The sequence below is a fragment of the Diabrotica virgifera genome, chromosome 5, assembly GCF_917563875.1.
Source record: "Diabrotica virgifera virgifera chromosome 5, PGI_DIABVI_V3a".
NCBI classification, from domain to species: Eukaryota; Metazoa; Arthropoda; class Insecta; order Coleoptera; family Chrysomelidae; genus Diabrotica; species Diabrotica virgifera.
In genome coordinates this window covers 179,918,003-179,937,952 of record NC_065447.1, presented here as the reverse complement: position 1 = coordinate 179,937,952, position 19,950 = coordinate 179,918,003, and the positions used below count along the sequence as shown (strand labels likewise).

The window sequence follows — 19,950 nt, the reverse complement described above, 5'->3', positions numbered from 1 at the left end:
CGCCACAACTTGGTACTGAAAACGCTGCTTTCGTCTCCAGGAATTTGATTTTATATTAACCCTAAAATCGAGGGTTGCCACTTCCGCCGTCCGCCCCGTACCGAAGCTCTGCTTCTCCGCCGTGTCTGCCGTTGTGGACTTCATCCGTAAGCCTGGACAAGGGACCCTAAACAGGTGCTAGTTTCCCAGGTCAGGAAACCCCCGGAATCTGCAGTGGGCAGGGATTGATTCATTTTCCCTGACAGGACTGTCTTCAAGAATTTAAAGAGTTCCTACCCGCTACCACGGTAGCGGGTAGCGGGTAGTTTAAAGAGTTCCATGATAACTTGATGAAAAATTTGGCAACATAACTTTCCAATCGTAAGTGCCTCGAGGAAGATGGTAGTACTGCGTGAGAATTTGTTTTAATTTTTTTTACTTTTTTATTTTTTTCGATTTTTTTGTGGAAGTTATGGCTTTGGTGAGAACCAATTAGCTTTAAAATTGATAGACAAAGATATTTTTAACATAACTTCTTCTTCTTCTTCAGCCTGTGTTCGTCCACTGCTGGACATAGGCCTCTTCCATTTGCTTCCATCGATTTCTACTCTTGGCAATTCTCATCCACTGCTTGCCCGCGACTTGTTTGATATCATCTGCCCACCTCTTCTGCGGTCTGCCTACTAATCGCCTGTTCTCTCTTGGTCTCCAGTTTGTTAGTCTCTGTGTCCATTTTTCGGGATTATCTCGGGCAACATGTCCGACCCATTGCCACTTGAGCCTTGCTATACGTTCTGCGACATCAGTAATCTTTGTTCTGTCACGAATGTCGATATTTCGAATTTTGTCTCTCAAACTAATCCCTAGCATGGCCCTCTCCATCGCTCTTTGAGTTGTACTGAGCTGCTCTAAGGTTTTCTTTGTAAAGGCCATGGTCTCCAGTCCATATGTAGCTACAGGCAAGATACATTTGTCATAAACTCTTCGTTTTATACACATTGGTATATCTCTATTCTTCAAGATAAAGCTTAACTTGCCGAAAGCTACCCAAGACAATTGTATGCGTCTTTTTATTTCGGTTATTTGGTTTTCTTTGCCGATTTTAATGGTATGTCCAAGATATATATAGTGGTCTACATTTTCAAGACTGACGTTGTCAATAACAAGATTAGTTTGTACATTACTCATTATTTTTGCTTTCTGAAGATTCATTTTGAGACCTATTTTATTTGACTGCTGGTTTAGTTCCTTCATCATTTGCTCCAGTTCCTTGATATCTGTACTGAATAATACTATGTCGTCCGCAAACCTCAAATGGCTCAAATGTACACCATCAATGTTTAGACCTTTTTCCTCCCAGTCGAGCTGTTTGAATACATTTTCCAATGCTAAGGTAAAAAGTTTTGGTGAAATAGTATCACCTTGTCTAATACCTTTACCAAGGCGTATTTTTTCGGTTTTTTGGTCTTCATTGATTTTGATATGGAATGTGGCCTGTTCATAAATGTTTTGAATGAGTGTAGTGTACCGTGAGTCTATTCGAGCATCCCTGAGGGCTGACAAAAAGGATCAGGTTTCAATACTATCGAAAGCCTTGTGAAAGTCAATAAATGCCATATGTAAGGGTACATTATATTCTGTGGTTTTTTCTACCAGTGTTCTGACGGTTTGTAAGTGATCGTTAGTACCAAACCCTTTTCGAAATCCCGCCTGTTCAACCGGTTGATATAAATCAAGTTTTTGTGTTATGCGGTTGGTTATTATTCTTGTTAGCAATTTGTATAAATGTGACAACAAACTTATAGGCCTGTAGTTTTCAATATTAGTATTGTCTCCTTTCTTGTGTAAAAGTATTATTTCGGCGTTTTCCCACAGATTGGGTATTCTTTTCTCTATCAGACACCTATTCAGCAAGACTTCCACAACCTCTACAACGGTGTTGCCACCCGTTTTTAACATTTCAGACGTTATATGATCCTCGCCAGGAGCTTTTTTATTCTTCATTTGCTGTAAGGCATATCTAATTTCCGAAGAAGTTATTTTAGGGAGAGTTTCCGAGCCGACGTTTAGAATTGTTCTATGGTCTGTTCCGGGGTTCTGTATAGTGGATGTATAAAGATTCTTGTAGAACGTTTGTATTTCCTTCAGTATTTGAATTTTTTCTGTCACCGTATTCCCCTGTTGGTTTTTGATTTTAGTTATCTTCGATTTTCCTTTAGTTAAATTTGATTTCAATACTCTCATGTTGCTATTGTCTTCGATGGTTTGCAATATTTGTTTTGTTTTATAAGCCCGCAAGTCTGACCTTATGCTCTTTTTAACTTTATTGTTGATAGCCTTATATTCTGGTAATTCTTTAGATGTTCTTCTTCTTTCTTCCATTAAATCCAGTGTTGTTTGTTTAAGTTTCGTTTTTCTCGGATTTTTATTTTTACCACAGATCTTTCTTGCAGTTGATGTTATGTCATTCGTTAATTTTTGTGTTATTTCATTTATATCTTTCGTGATGAATACTGGTAAAGGTCCTAGTTTCTTTTTTAGTTCACTTTGATATTCCTCTTGATTCATTTCGAGTGCTTCTATGTTTGGTAATTTATCCTGTGTTAATAATTTTCTTCTATCGAATTTCGTATTTACTTCTATTCGCACCCTAACTAATCGATGGTCACTACCAGCGTCGACAGAATTTAGTACAGTAACATCTTTAGCAATGTTTTTGAAGTTAGAGAGTATAAAGTCAATTTCATTCTTTACTTTGCCGTCTGGGCTGTGCCACGTCCATTTTCTCTGCATCTTTTTCTTGTAGAATGTGTTTAAGCAGAATAGCTTTTCTTTGCTGAGGAAGTTTGCGAGCATATCACCCCTGTGATTTCTACTTCCCCGTCCAAAATTTCCAATATATTCGTTGTCGTTGTTATTTTCGTTCTTTCCTATTTTAGCGTTGAAATCTCCCGTAATTATTACGTAATATGTTTTCTCTAGGATTCTGGCTCTTGTAATGTCTTCATAAAGTTGTTCTACCTCTTCATCATCTGCAGAAGAAGTTGGCGCGTAACAATGGATTATTTGAATGCTGTATCTACAATTTAGTTTTATTACCAGATAGATAACTCTATTAGAAATCGCTTGGAATTTAGTTACCAAGTTTTCAATTCTTTTATGTACCAAAAAGCCTACGCCTCCTATACCTTGGTTGTTTCGTGAATTGTATTGGTACAAGTTGTGCCCTGATTTTAGTAAAGTCGTTTCTTCGCCTTTAAGCCTTGTCTCGCATAAGCCTACTACGTCCCATTTTATGGTCTTAAGTTCTTCTTGCAACTCTTCTAGGTTATCTTCTGTCCTCATCGTTCTGATGTTATATGTTCCGATGTGCATTTTGTGTGTACTAAGCGAATTCTTGCCTCCCCCAGATTCCACGAGGCAGACCCTTTTCTGGGTGTGGGACTTGGCATAACATACCGTACCCACCTGGGGACCATATCCGTTCGTTTTAGTATTCGCCATTTCTATGTAGTTGGAAGGATGAGTAGCCTTAAAACACCACGCTGGCTAGACGGGTTGGTGAGTTTTATATCAGCCGCCCACTCTGGGTCAGACGCTGTTCGTAGCCGTCCATTCTGGATCAGAAGCTACGGTTTTGATTCTATATTACCCCTATAATCGAGGGTTAACATAACTAGTAAACAAAAATATTATGAAATAGAAATTTGTAAATTTGTATTGTTAGATTTTTTCTCATCGCGCGACTCCTTACATGACAGGATTGAGCGCGACTGCTCCCGGGGAAAGAACATTTTTGTTTAAATATTACGTCTATATGATATAAGGCCACAATTGCTTGAAAATAAAATTATAGTTATAAATATCCACTGTTTGATATTCCAATCTCCGCTACGGAAGTCGTTTTCAATTTTTTTTTTAATTATAAGCACTTGTCATATAAAACCTTTATCACACAGTGGAGCAACATTTATTAAAAAACTTAAAAAATACATAAAAACTTCTATGTGGTTTAATAAAATTTAAAAAAAAAATCATCCAAATTCCAAATGAAATATAAAAATTTTTTGGTCTTATCAGACCATCATCAGTGAAACATTCTATTTTGTAGTTGAATCTAGCCCACATTCGTGTTTATAAAACCGTAGTGTTAAATTATTTTGATGGCATAATTAAATTTTGAAATAACATTAGTTCAGGATAAACTTAAAGAGCACTCTGCTCGAAAACAACGTGAGTTACTTATCTATGAAGGATACAGTCCTACTCATTGTATGGTATAGAGTATACAGCCAACTACTGGGATTTTGCCTTTTTATATTTATGAAAAACTCAAAACAATTCTTACAAAAACTAGCAGAAGCAGATTAAAATTTTAAAAATATGTTGGTCAGTTTCGATATCACTAGTCTTTCCACCAATTTGCCATTGGATAAAACTTTAAAAATAATCAGAGTGAAGTTAGAGAGGGATGATTCATTGATAACAAAGATCAAGCTTATGTACCATCTATAATAGTGCTACTAATACTTTGTGCAGACAACAGTTATTTTCAATAGGACAATGATTTCTATAAACAATATTTCGAATTAGCTGTGGGCTCATCTTCATTATTGCTAGATAAATTCAAGGAGAATTTTGAACAAAACATTGTACACAAACAAGACAAACAATCCACAGTATAATGGATATATCTAGATGATGTTTCTTTCATTTAGCACCACGGATCAAACGCATTGAATAGGTAAATTTCTAAAAGACAAGAGAACCAATCAAATTTACTATGGAAAAAGAAGAAAAAACCAACTTCCTTTTCTATTTTTTTTTTCTTAAAAGAGATCCAAAATTCTGAAAGTGGATCCAAAGACGATAACAATACCATAAGTACTTATCAAAAAATTAAAAATGACAGGAAGTAAAACTTATTTCCTCTCATTTTATTGTATCTGGTACAACGTCGCAATATTTAAAACAACTTTGTAATACACTAAAAATTTTAGTGTCTAAAACCAAACCTAACAACATGCAAGGGAAGAAAGAACTTCTCATCTATAAAATAACATGTGACAACAACAATTTCTATGTGGGAGAAACCGCAGTTATTTAGCAAACCTACGTAGGATAATGAATATAGAGTTGAATCAATTATCTCGAGGGCGTCCGGTCCTGAACATGGTAACAAAAACAGTGTTTACATTTCAGTCCCAAAAAATCATCTTTTTCATAGTAATGTATATCTAAATAAACTTGAAAATAAGCAAAAAGTAATAGTATATAGTGCAGTTACCTCAAGGAATAAAACAGTGAGTTATTATTATTTTATTTATTCAAAACATTACAAAGCATACCGTTTGTAAGGTTAAGTGACGGCCGAAAAGCCAGTAATCACAACCAGTTTAGGTCCTACAATTGGTTCAGAATTACTAATGAGTTTAACAAATGATACCAGATCCAACCTAACAAATTTGTCAACAATCATGACTGACGATCAACAACCTCAAAACAAAACATCGTATTCCGCTGTGCTTAACAACGTTTCAATTCGGTTCCCTTCAAAGTACCAATCAATTTTATTTAATGCGCTGCCTGATACTAAAATAGAAGAGTACTTAATATCACTCGGAGGAGTTGTTCATCCACGGAATATTTTATTTTCATCAAGACTGTCAAATAACAGAATATGTATTTATCTTTCCAGCGAATCCTTGGTGAAAAAATTTATATCCGTTCCAGCAGAAATAACAATTAAAGGCGAAAATCTAAAAGCACAAAAATTAGTAACTCCGAACGAAAGACTGTTACTATCAAATGTTTGCCCTTCTATTCCACATATTCTAATAAAGAATGAGTTAACCAGATTAGGTCTTTTAACCTTCCTAAGAATCGGTAGTCAACTTCCAGAATTTCAACACGTCCATTGAAGATATAGACCTCCCTCCTTCTTTCTTAATTACATATGAACAAACGTCGTATCGCATATTTTTAAGTTTAGATAAACCTTCGTGTTTTATCTGTAAGAAAACAGATCACATTGCAGCAAATTTTCCAAATCGTAATGAACAAAATGATTCCTCTAATATCGAATACCAACCACAACAACCAATACAACAACAACCGCAAGAATCCTCCAATCTAATCACCCTTAGAAATGGAACCAGATCATCCAGTCAGTAATTCTAGTGCCGAACCTTTACTTAACCAACAAAAAGATACTAATTTAATACCTAGTCCTGTCGCCAGTAGGGGTACAACGGCCTCATTAATTCAGATGGACTTACTCAAGTTTTCTTTATGTATTTTGACCCGTAGAACACGAATTTTTTGGGTAGCAGTCGATCCGGATGTCGATAAGATTGTTATAGACAAAGAACTTGAGGAATCACAGAACAGCGATTTTTCGCAAAACAAAACATTTTTTTGTATTTTTTGGGTCATTCTAAACAAAAAATGTTTTTACAATTTTTTTCGTAGGATGCATAGTTTTCGACATAAACGCGGTTGAACTTTCAAAAAATCGAAAAATTGCAATTTTTGAACCCGAATAACTTTTGATTGAAAGATAAAATAGCAATTCTGCTTATCGCATTTGAAAGTTCAGGTCAAATTCTATCGGTTTTGATTATTTTCATTGCTAAAAATTAATTTTTTTTATTGTTAAACAAAGCTATCAACACACAGTGATTGAATGATGTTTTCAATGCATTTCTAATTTGAAATCGAACGAGTAGGCCAGAATTTCTACGTATATTACGTGCATTAAAACGCATGCATTGGGCACGGGAAACACTATGTTTTTATAGCTTTGTTTAACAAATAAAAACTTAATTTTTAGCAATGCAAATAATCAAATCCGATAGAATTTGACTTGAACTTTCAAATGCAGTAAGCAGAATTGCTATTTTATTTTTTAATGAAAAGTTATTCCGGTTCAAAAATTGCACTTTTTCGATTTTTTGAAAGTTCAACCGCGTTTATCTCGAAAATTATGCATCCTACGAAAAAACTTGTAAAAACATTGTTTGCTTAGAATGACCCAAAAAATACAAAAAAATGTTTTGTTTTGCAAAAAATCACTGTTATGCGATTCCTCAAGTTCTTTGTTTATAACAATCTTATCGATATCCGGATCGACTGTTACCCAAAAAATTCGTGTTCTACGGGTCAAAATACATAAAAAAAACTTGGGTAAGTCCATCTGAATTAAGGAGGCCGTTGTACCCCCCTGGCGACAGGACTAACCTCCCGTATTATTTATGGAAACTGATTTTATATCTAAGGATCAGTCAATTCTAACTCATCAATTCAAGAAATGATGATGCCAACAAAAACAATATTTCACGATATTTCAAATAATTTTAACTTAACATATGGACAAATCGTTGACTTTTTTGGAAATTGTACTAGCTCGGCTGATCCCTTGAGTTTACTACAAACATACACAACGGATATACCCAACTTTATTAGCATGATAACAACAATTAAGCCGTATCTTACACAAAAAAGCATGAAAACCAATTGCACTAAATTATTAAACATATTCAACAAACTGCTAGACGATGCCGATAATCAAGAAAGTGATGGTACAACAAATTCAACTCAAGAAATAAACTAAAATCTTCGATCCGATTCTTCAATGGAATGTTAATGGTTTCTAATCCCCTTTAGAAAAATATCTCTCTCTCCTTAATATTTAATTCCCAAAATTTTTGATCAGATAAACACAGTCACTTCTCCTCCCTGGACCTTTTGTCCTACAATAGTTGTGATCTAACTCTTTCTAAATACAATAAGCTTAATACCACCCATGCAACAATTATTCAATTTTTTCTCAACCTACTTGCTTCTTTCCCAGATCATTGTCATATTTATACAGATTCATCCAAAGCTATTGATGGTGTGGGATCAGCGCAGTTATAGATTCGAACACTATAATATTACAATTTAAAGGTTATCCTCCACTTGCAGTATTTAATCTGGAGAATTATATTCAGTTATTCAAGCCCTCATTCATATTCGTACTCAAAAATTTCCAAAATCTGTCATAATTACCGACTCTCTCAAGGCATTACATACAATAGAACATTTATATACAAGTAATCCTATAGGCATTTTAATAAAAGAACAATTACATTTACTAAAGAAAACGAGGCAGCAAGTAGCCTTAAATGGGTTGCATCACACATTAGACTTCAAGGAAACGAAAAAAGCAGTTTTTCATACCAGAGAAGCAATACACAGTGCGTTTTCAGTGATAGTGAACTTAGTGTCTGTTTCCGAATACAAACCGTTCCTTAAAGAAAAAAAGTGATAAGCAAACGGGAAAACACTCAATACCTAACAGTCTAAAAGCAGTCTTAAGACCAAACTGTAAGCTTACAATTTATTTGAAAAAAATTAATTATTTAATCAAACTGTAATCACTGTTAACATTTTGTAAATCACATTTCTAATTTGTAAATAATGATATTGTTACTTAACTGTGAACATATTATGTAATAACCAAAAATACTATGGATTAGGTTTAGGTTTAAGTAACCATGTATTAATTATTGTACAGCTAATAACCCAAAGTGGTTGCGGCTGTTAAAAATAAAAAAAAATATTAAGGTAAACATACCTACATCAAAAACGAAAGAATCACAAAACTAGCTCTCATCCTATTAAGAACAAAAAAATTGGTAGCAAACCCATTAGCAGAATGTAACAGGCTCTGGTTTCTAATCAGAATAGAAGAAGTCGTCAACAAGAATATATCAACATTAGAAAAGTAGATAATCGGAGACATATAAACGTAATACTAAACACATAATACCCAAACAATAATTATAAACACCCATATAATACAAAAACACACAACATAATTAGAATTTGATATTTAGGGTTGTGGGATTTATTGAGGGTGGTGTTGGTGACTCCGGTATTTATTGGTAGCGGTAGCAGGTAGGAACTCCTTTTGGATAGTCCTATCAGGGAAATTGAATCAATCCCTGCCTTCTGCAGATTCCAGGTGTTTCCTGACCCGGGAAACTAGTACCTGCTAAGGGTCCCCTGTCCAGGGTCACGGATGAAGCCCACAAGGGCATCCAGGGCGGAGAAGAAGGTCTTCACAACGGTCTGGAGGACGGAGGTGGCAGCCCCCTGGTTTTAGGGCTTGTATAAAATCGAACCTGGAAATCGGCAGCTGGTTTTTCAGTATCTGTATTGAGCGGAAGTCATTTAGGCCAGAACGGTCAATACAGAATAGTACTCGGTGCGGTGGCAACCACTTAAACAGCGTGTACACAGCGGTGTAGAAAGCCAAGGGAATGACTACTACACTATTTTTCCCAGGTTAATCAATATGGCTGAGGAAATAAACGATGGCCCCGAGTACGGGCGCTTCTTAAATGGGGCAGGGGTGCGAAGAATCTCCCGCTTGGCCAAATTTGATATACAGAGAAGTTGTAGAATAGGCACATGGAATGTGCGGAGTTTATATGAACCAGGAAAAACACACAATGCCATAAATGAGATGAAAAGGCTGCAAATATCAATTCTGGGTATCAGTGAAATGCGATGGCCCGGATCTGGCCAATGCCATGTGGATGATCATGAAGTGTATTATGCAGGAGAAGAGAGTAATTACCATCGTCATGGTGTAGGATTCATAGTCTCAAACGAGGTTAGCAGATGTGTTAGAGCGGTATGCCAGGTATCTGAACGAGTCATAATGATTCAGTTGAACGCGAAACCCAGAAACATAAATTTAATACAAGTGTATGCACCGACAGCGGAAAGTGAACTGGAAGAACTTGACAAGTTCTACGCCCATGTAAAAACTGTTACCGACCAACTCAAGACTAGAGATCTCACCATTCTGATGGGTGACCTTAATGCTAAGATAGGAAAAGGCAGACAAAGTAATATTATTGGCTGTTATGGACTGGGCGATAGAAATGAAAGGGGAGACTATTTCGCAGATTTTTGCAAAGAACATAATCTATGTATAATGAATACCTTTTTCAAATTACCTAAAAGGAGATTATATACGTGGAAATCTCCAGCAGATACCCCCAATAATATCGTAAGAAACCAAATTGACTACATAACCATCAGTGAGCGTTACAGAAATGCAGTAAAGTCTGTAAAAACCTATCCTGGCGCCGATGTGCCATCTGATCACAATCTATTGTTAGCCGAAATAAAATTAAAACTTAAACGGATAAAACAACCACGATCCTCTAACAAACTGGATACCGATTTTATTAGAAACAACAGTCAGGGGATTTCAAACAATTTAGAGAGCAATTTTGAGAATAGCGAACAACAAGAATCCATCGAGGATCATTGGAACCAAATCAAAACGATTATAAGCAACTCAACTCCAAACTTCAAAGAGAAAAATCAAAAGAAGCAACAGTGGATGAACGATGAGATTTTGAATTTGATGGAAAAAAGACGCAAATTTAAGAATCAAAACATCGAAATGTATAAACGCATTAATAAAGAGATAAGGACTAAAATACGAGCGGCAAAAGAAACATACTTTGAAAAAAAATGTTTAGAAATTGAAGAGTTGCAGAGAAAACATGATTCATTTAATATGTATAAAAAAATAAAAGAACTCACCGGTCATAACAAAAAACATGCAAATAACATCGTTGATAGAGACGGAAAACTGATTATCACTGATTTGGATAAAATAGACAGATGGAAAGAATACATTGAGAAACTGTTTAATGATGAAAGGCCCGAGCTTGAAATTAACGAAGTAGTTACAGGACCTGACATAACTATGGACGAAATTGAACAAGCAATAAGATTAGCAAAGACCAGAAAAGCGACGGGACCAGACGAAATACCGAATGAAATAATAAAGCTCTTCGAAAATTCAGGTAAAAGATCTCTCCTTCATCTTGTTAATAAAGTTTATCAAACTGGCTATATACCAACGGATTGGCTGCTGTCGACTTTTGTGACGATACCTAAAAAAGCAAACGCAAAAAGATGTAGTGACTACCGAACCATTAGCTTGATGAGTCATGTTTTAAAGATATTTCTACGAATTTTGCACTCTAGGATGTACCAAAAAATAGAAGAACAGCTTGGTGATACACAGTTTGGATTCCGCAATAACCTTGGGACCAGAGAAGCACTGTTTAGTATTCAGGTTATGGTACAGAGATGCAGAGATGTCGGACATCCGGTTTATATGTGTTTCATTGACTTTGAGAAGGCCTTTGATCGGGTAAAACATACGGAAATGATTGCTATTCTTCAGAAAGTGGGTATTGATGATAAAGACCTACGCATTATCAAAAATCTTTACTGGCATCAACGTGCAAACATCAGGATTGGCTGGGACACGTCTGAAGAACTTCAAATACGAAGAGGAGTAAGGCAGGGCTGCATTTTGTCCCCACTAATATTTAACATCTATTCTGAGTTTGTTTTCAATAAAGCAGTGGATAATGCTCAATGTGGTATCAAAATGAATGGCGTCAATATTAATAATTTGAGATATGCGGATGACACGGTGTTAATTGCGAGCAATTATGAAGAACTTCAACATCTGATTAATAGGATTACCACAACGTGTGATGAATATGGACTCAAGCTAAACACCGCAAAGACCAAGGTGATGGTTGTCAGTAAGGCGCCAATACAACCGGAAGTAGTAACAGCTTATGGTGAACAATTAGAAAGAACTAACAGTATCACCTACCTTGGTTGTAATCTAAATGAGAACTGGGACATGAGCAAAGAAATTAGAATACGTATAGAGAAGGCCAGAGCTGCATTCTTTAAGATAAAGAAACTTTTATGTGGAAACAACATTACTTTGAATCTTAAAATTAGATTAGTGAGATGTTATGTGTTCTCTACTCTTTTGTACGGTGTCGAAGGTTGGACTTTAACAGATACTCTTCTCAAGAAATTGGAAGGCTTTGAAATTTGGGTATACCGAAGAATCCTACGAATAAGTTGGGTGGATAGAGTTCGTAACGAAGTTGTTTTGCACCGGATGGGAAAAATCACAGAAGTCGTCAGAACAGTTAAAAATCGAAAACTTGAATATTTTGGCCATGTTATGCGACACCCAGAGAGATATAATATACTCCATTTAATAATACAAGGCAAGGTAGACGGAAGAAGAGGGCCAGGTCGAAGAAGAACGTCATGGCTTAAAAACCTGAGAGAATGGTATAACAGATCCTCTGCATCCCTTTTCCGAGCTGCCGTTAACAAAATTACTATAGCCAATTTGATAGCCAACGTTCGATAATCGAGCACGGCACATGAAGAAGAAGAAGGTGTTGGTGAGGGCACCAACACCACCCTCAGGTTTATTTCAACGAAAAGCCTGGCTATTGCCTACCAGATCGAAGCCAATCAATTTTTTGAAGGGAAAATTAAAACGTCAAACAGGATTTAAAAATGTATTTTGTGGTAGGTACAATTAATTATGCCTTAATCTCATATAAATACAGTAGTTAACTTAGACATAGACATGCCACAAAAAAGCAGTTTCAGAACTTTTGTTAACATTTTGTATCAATAATAGAATTTTGTGTATACATGTTATAGTCTAAGAGCTAGAGCCGAAAAATCATCGTCATAAGTAATATGGAGTTTGGCATGTGAAATATGTCTATTGTATATTGATAACTATGACCCCTTTCAGGCTGACACCTCAGTGGATACAGAAAGTAGCAATAAGCGATGAAAGGGGAAAGTTAGTGTAGTCTTTAAAGGTTTTCACCACCTATTTTGTTAAACCTCCATTGATTTGCATGAAAATTGGTGACTGGTTAGAGCATACCCCAAGAAATAAAAATGATTTGGTGCCAACTTGCACTTTTACCCTGGGGGTGGGTACCACCCCTTTTTGGGGTGAAAACTATTTTATTAAAAATAACCCCACAAATCGATAGAAGGACAAATTATTAGTAAAATTTGTTACATCATGTTATTAAAATAAATCAATACTTTTTGAGTTATTAAAGATCAAAAATTTGTCTGTTTAAAAGCACCTGCGTGAAGTTACGGATGATAAAAAGAACATATTAATTAATTGTATGTTACTAAAATATTATTTATATATTACTTCGATATTATAAATTTAGCAAAAGTGTATTCGAATATGTCAAATGTACCCTTTAGTGGACACCCCCAGTTTCTGGACATATTCAGTTTATATTGATATAAAAAATTCAATTAAATATCGAAATAATATAAAAATAATATTTTACTAACATACAATTAATTAATATGTTTTTTTATATCCGTAACTTTACGCATATCCTCTTAACCCTCGTAAGGAGGTGCGGGGTGCAATTGCACCCCAGACCTCGTTTTTCTCATCTAACTTTTTCAATAATTCTTTTTTGATTTTTGTTCATTTTTTTATTCGCGTTAAATTCAATTCTGAACAGATTACATCCATTGCAGCATCTAAAATGCTTTACGTTTACGTGATTTTTTTTGGAAAAATGACTGTAGGGTGCAAATAATGATGACAATTTCATATCCTGAATTGGACGTTCCTGGTGTTCCACTTGGAGCTAACAGAGCTACGGGACAAGGTCGGTGTTACTTATATCAGAGAAAAAAGACCGAAAGTCCCGACATAACTGTATTATGTGCAAAAACTGTGTGTTGCTCTGAGAAAAATTTCATGTGTTTACCTTGCAACGATAATAATTTTTTTAAGAAGAAATGGGTAGTTACTTTGTTTGTAAAATTATGTTTTATACTATAATAAACAAGTCCTAATTATCTTTCAAATCAATTTCCGCGACGTTCACATATAAAAAAAATGGATATACAGATGGGGTGCAAATGCACCCCGCACCGTTGTTTACGTAAGAATCTAAGCACTGCTTTACGAGGGTTAAATAGACAAATCTTTGATCTTTAATAACTCAAAAAGTATTGATTTATTTTGATAACATGATATAACAAATTTTACTTAAAATTTGTCCCTCTATCGATTTGTGTGGTTATTTTTAATAAAATTGTTTTTACCCACGGGAAGGGGTGGTATTCACCACCAGGGTAAAAGTGCAAGTTGGCACCAAATCAGTTTTATTTTTTAAGGTATGCTCTAACTAGTCACCAATTTTCATGCAAATCGATGGAGATTTAACAAAATAGGAGGTGAAAACCTTTAATGACTGCACTAACTTTCCCCTTTCATCCCTTATTGCTACTTCCTATATCCACTGAGGTGTCAGTCTGAAAGGTGTCATAACTCTCAATATACAATGGAAACATTTCACAGGAAAAACTCCGCATTACTTATGACTTATGACGATGATTTTTCGGCTCTAGCTCTCCGTCTATTATAATACAATAATACATCCACCAATATTATGAATATTAAATACCAAACCCTACTTGTGTGATCTTTATTTAACATTAAAATTATCTATTTTAAATTTCAGAGACGGCATGTCCCACGCAGCCCGACGCCTTCCAGAATTCCGCCAAAGGGAGCTACTCCAAAACCTCACAGATTTGTTGGGCAAAACATTCAAGTCACAGTTTGTGTTCCCCGCCCTCGGTCACGACGACCCTTTTCTTAAAGACGAGTTAACAAAAATGTGGTCAAGATGGTTACCCACTGACTCACTCAAAACATTCCAGTCAGGTAACGCTTTTTTCTTATTATATTGCTTATTTATATACAGTTAGGTGCAAATAAATTGATCCACGTATATTTTATAGAAAAGACGAAGTTTCGGATACGTTACTTTTATAGATTATACATAGATTTAAGGAGGAAGACTAAATAAGGAACATAATTTATACGAAAAAATTATTTATTTATAACAACATATGGCATTATGCGAAAATTAAAACAATGTACAGTATCTTTGTTCTTCTGCGCCTTTTTGGTTTTGCTTCTAATAAAGCAATAGAACAAGCTGCCAAATTAAAATGGAGCTTCGCATCGCAGGACACAATGCGCTGCTTAAGAATTACAAGGTTATGTGATACAAAATGATGAAACTGAGAAAAATAACTTTTTTGTTTTGTATAAAACAAAGTATATTTGCTTTTGCTTTAAACGTAATGGTTAAAAGTCAACTACACGAGCACATTTAGAAAAAAAAACAAAAAAAAATATTTAATTTTTCCCGTATTTTTATTGAAAAAATAAAATAACATAGAATTTTGCAACTCTAACAAAAAACGAAAAATGCAAAAACATGGAACATAAGTCTTTGTAACAATATTATCTTCTGATCAGCAATCTCAGTTTTACTATTTATGTTTAGATATGGTACCCCGTCAAAATAGCCCCGTCAAAAAAGCTCCGACAAAATAGCCCCGACATAATATCCCGCACACAAAATAGCTCCGACAAAATAGCCTGCAGACAAAATAGCCGCAGAATAATAGCCCGCTGACAAAATCGCCCCGACAAAATAGCCCCGCCAAGTTAGCCCCGAAAAAAAACACCCTTCAGAATTCATCATGAAATAATTCCTTAAAAATACATTTTTTCGGAAATGGTAATTATCCTCTATTCAGATGTTTATCTTAACCACATTAAATAAAAATTGTCTTTTCAGAGAACTCGAGTCCTGTCTTTCCTCCCTCTTGGAAGTTTGTTAAGTTAAGCGAAAATCAATGTTAATTTATGATATAAACATTTTTTTCTGTTTTAGGGCAACAGTAAAATGCATTTTAAATTAAATAAATTAAATACATTCTTCCTTTTTGTCAAATAATTTAAATTAAAAAAAAGTTTTTGGACACCTTGTATAAATAATTATGTAATTGTTTATAAGAGGCTGTTTTAGCCGGGGCTATTTTAGCCGGGGCTGTTTTGACCGGGGCTATTTTGTGTGCGATCTATTTTGTCGGGGCTATTTTGTTTGCGGGCTATTTTGTCGAGGCTATTTTGTGTTGGGGCTATTTTGACGGGGCTTTTTTGACGGGGCTGTTTTGACCGGGCTATTTTGACGGGTTACGTTTAGATATGTTAGAAAACATGCGAACATAAAAGTATCTGTCTACTTCTGGCATTCACCTGCACATAGATTTCAGATTTCAGAGCTTCCACTTCGTTTTGGGCCAAGGTGATTTAATATCATTTTTGTTTATTGATATGGGTATTTTGTCATTTTCAGCAGTATGTCTCCTCCCAGTTCATTGTCTTAATGAACTGCAGTATAATTCAGTTTTGATGAACAGGTTGAAAAATCAAGAAAATCTTGCTCTTTCAATTGAAGTATGGTGTAACGCTTTCTTGTGTTTACTTTCAAAAGGACTCTTACTAACGAAAGTGGAGAAAAGTATTCAGATTTTCTCAAACTGCGTTTAATTGCACTGTGAACTGAATCGACCTCTTGTATGCAGGAATGTCCAGGTACTGAAAGCTTCATTTGAATTTTCTTTAGGTACGTGTTAGTTCATTCCCAGCCCGACCATGCATTGCCTCTGACCATATCGCGCAATAAACAGTCCGATTTATGGGAAGGTCATGTTATACACATTTAGCTTAAAAGAAATTTTCGTTTTGGACATGCCAATACATTTTGTAAGTCAAAACACAGTAGTGCTTTACCATTTTCAATATTCGTCTTTTTTTATTCTCTCATTAAAACTGCAAGTATTTTTCATACTCTTTTTTCATTTCTCCATTAAGGGTGTTTTCTTTATTCGTGCAGTCTATCTCAGTACATAGGTCACATAGATATTTTGGAGGTTTATTAAATGAATAATTGAATTCAGTGCAGAATATGTTGCGATAAATATTAATTTTTACTGGTCTTTCTCCTTTATGAAATCCTCGCAGATATGACCATGTTATACTGAGTTAGGACAGTTCACTAAAATTTTGCAAAAAAACAAAGTCCTATGTTTAACATAGGACTATGTTGCGCTCTTTACATATTTTCACAACAAACACCAATGATTTTTGATTAATTTTAGAGCATTGCATGCATATATTTTAGATTTACAAAGTACTATGGGTTCCTTTTTGACGATGCTTCTCGAGAAAATGCTCCAAATACTACCTGTGACAACCAATTAGACAGAGGTCCCAGTATACTGAAGTCAGAAGTCATAAAAGCAATACAACAAGCCAAAAACAATAAAGCACCTGGACCAGATCAAATCCCTGTTGAGCTACTTAAACTTTTGGATGAGGAAAACATTACCTACTTGACTACTTTCTTTGACAAAATTTACAACGAAGGAAAAATACCAGATGATTGGTTGGAGTCACTGTTTATAACATTACCAAAGAAAAGCAGGCCCACCAAATGCAGCGATTTTAGACTAATCAGTTTGATGAGTCACACACTTAAGATACTTTTACGTATTATACAAAACCGAGTATTCCTTCTCTGCGAAACTAGAATGGGTAATAAGCAATTTGGATTTAGAAATGGTCTAGGAACTAGAGAAGCAATATTTTGTATGCGCGTTCTATTACAAAAAAGTTGTGAATTCCGAAAGAACGTTTATGTTTGTTTCATCGACTTCGAGAAGGCATTCGACCGAGTACAACATGATACACTTTTCGATTGCCTGCAGGCAGCAGGACTTGACCACTACGATATAAGACTGCTGAAATACTTATATTACAATCAAGTAGCCTCTATCCAAATTGGAGACAGTCGTACTGAAGAACTGCCGATAAAACGTGGAGTACGACAAGGTTGTATTTTATCACCCACCCTTTTTAATCTGTACTCTGAAGAAATCTTTAGGGAGGCTTTGGATGACAGACAAGAGGGAGTAAGGCTAGGCGGAGAAGTAATCAACAATATTAGATACGCTGATGATACAGCCATTCTTGCTGAAGATCTTCAGACACTACTAAATCTAGCCAGTGAAGCAAGCTATCCGAGAGGCCTTAAAATCAACATTTGAAAAACAAAGTGGATGGCAGTTGGAAAGATTAATATAGATCAAGGTCAGCTTTCTCTTGATGGAGAGGAGTTAGAACGGGTAAATCATTTCAAGTACCTTGGCAGCTGGTTAAATGTAAATTGTGACTCTGATGAAGAGATAATAACTAGGATCTAAATATCACGGAAGGCTTTTATGACCTGGAAACCAGTTTTATGTAATAGAAACCTGTCGATGAATATTCGAAAGAAGGTGCTGAAATGTTATGTGTGGTCTATCCTATTGTATGGTTGTGAGACATGGACGTTAAAAACCACAATGCTAAACAAACTAGAAGCATTCGAATTGTGGTGCTATCAACGAATCCTAAAGATATCGTGGGTTTCGCACACTTCCAATGAAGATGTTCTTCAAATGATGAATTCGGAACGTCTGCTCATAAGCATCATAAAGAGGAGAAAAACAGAATACTTAGGCCATATAATTAGAGGACCTAAATACCATCTGCTTCGCCTTATAATACAAGGAAAAGTGGAGGGAAAGAGATGGATTGGTCGAAAGAAACTTTCATGGCTGTGTAATATTAGACAATGGTGTGGCTGCACAGTAGAAGAATTATTTCGCGCAGCAGCCGATAGAGAGAGATTTCAGGAAATTGTAAACATGATGGCGGCCAACGTCTGAATACAGACACGGCACCTAAAGAAGAAGAAGAAGGGTTCCTTATGATACATAGAACATTGTTATATTAAAATTGCTGATTTTTAATTTTGTTACATACACCCTTGTAATGCTTAGGCAGCGAATGGTCGACTGAAGAATAAAAGACGGAGTCACAAAATACAACAATGGAGACCGTGGTTAGGAAGAAGGAGCAGAGGAAGGCCACAAATTAGATGGGCTGATGACGTAAAGAAGTTTGAAGGACACAACTGGAAACAAGTGGCACAAAATATAAAACATTGGATTGAATTGGGGTAGGCCTGTGTCCAAAGTTGGATTGCTCAAGGCTGAAGAAGAACAAAAGTATCTTTTTTGATCAAAACCAGTTATAGCAATATACTGTTTATGTCAATTTTTATTATAACCTAGTATTGATAATAATAATATCTTATGAACACTCTTGACCTGAATAGACCAAAGATATTGAAAAGTGAGGTGATGAAAGCTGTAAATCAACCGAAAGATGGGATAACGAAAGGTTGCGATGAACTATCAGTTGAAGTTTTAAAAGTCTTTTATCTTTTTTCAGTACCCTGTCCGATTATCCGACTATAAAGAGAGGAGTAAGACAGGGTTGTGTTCTGTCGCCGATAATGTTTAACCTGTACAGTGAAGCCATATTTCAGGAAGCGATAGCGGAGCTAAGTGATGGAAACTCTATAAACGGAGGAATAGTAAATAACAAAAGATTCGCTGATGACACCGTTATAATGGCAAACACCCTGGAATCGCTACAAGAATTGCTAAATAGAATTAACGATTATTGCATTCAATGTGGACTAAAAATAAACAAAAAAAAACTTAATTTGTGATTGTCTCAAAAACAGAACATGGAAGTGAAAGGTTAATGATAGAGCAAACCCAAATAGAAAAAGTTAAGACATAGAAATATTTGGAAACCTGGGTTGATGACAAAAATGACCAAAGCAAAGAAATTAAAGCCCGAATTGAAACTGCTAGTCATTTATAAAAATGAAGACACTGCTTACAAATAAAGACCTTCAGCTGCCTCTCAGATTGAGGGCTCTAAGATGCTACATATTTTCTATATTGCTATACGGAATGGAAGCTTAGACATTGAAGAGACCAGACATAAGAAATATAGAAGCGTTCGAAATGTGGTGTTACAGAAGAATATTGAAAATTCAGTGGGTTCAAAGGATTTCCAATGTTGAAGTGCTACAACGTTTAAATAAGGAGTTAGAAATTATGAAAAGTATAAAACTATAAAACTAGAATATTTGGGTCACATTACCAGAGGAGTGTTGGGGTGTTGGGGTGTTTTATAGAGGTAGTACCTTTTATGAGAACGGCCACATCGAGCGTAATATACGGGAGATGGTTCGAAGTAACTGGTCGTCATAAGACATCCAACTGTGCTCCACGTGCCACACC

At 35.5% G+C, this 19,950-nt stretch overlaps 1 protein-coding gene across 1 annotated transcript in view; it reads left to right on the top strand.

The window, feature by feature from the left end:
* Positions 1–19,950, top strand: part of LOC114330947 (sphingomyelinase phosphodiesterase C) — a 641,516-nt gene that overhangs the window by 579,728 nt on the left and 41,838 nt on the right. Inside the window, exon 4 of the mRNA XM_050652120.1 lies at positions 14,406–14,611. Coding sequence (XP_050508077.1) covers positions 14,406–14,611 — 206 coding nt within the window. The remainder of the gene's footprint in view (positions 1–14,405; positions 14,612–19,950) is intronic.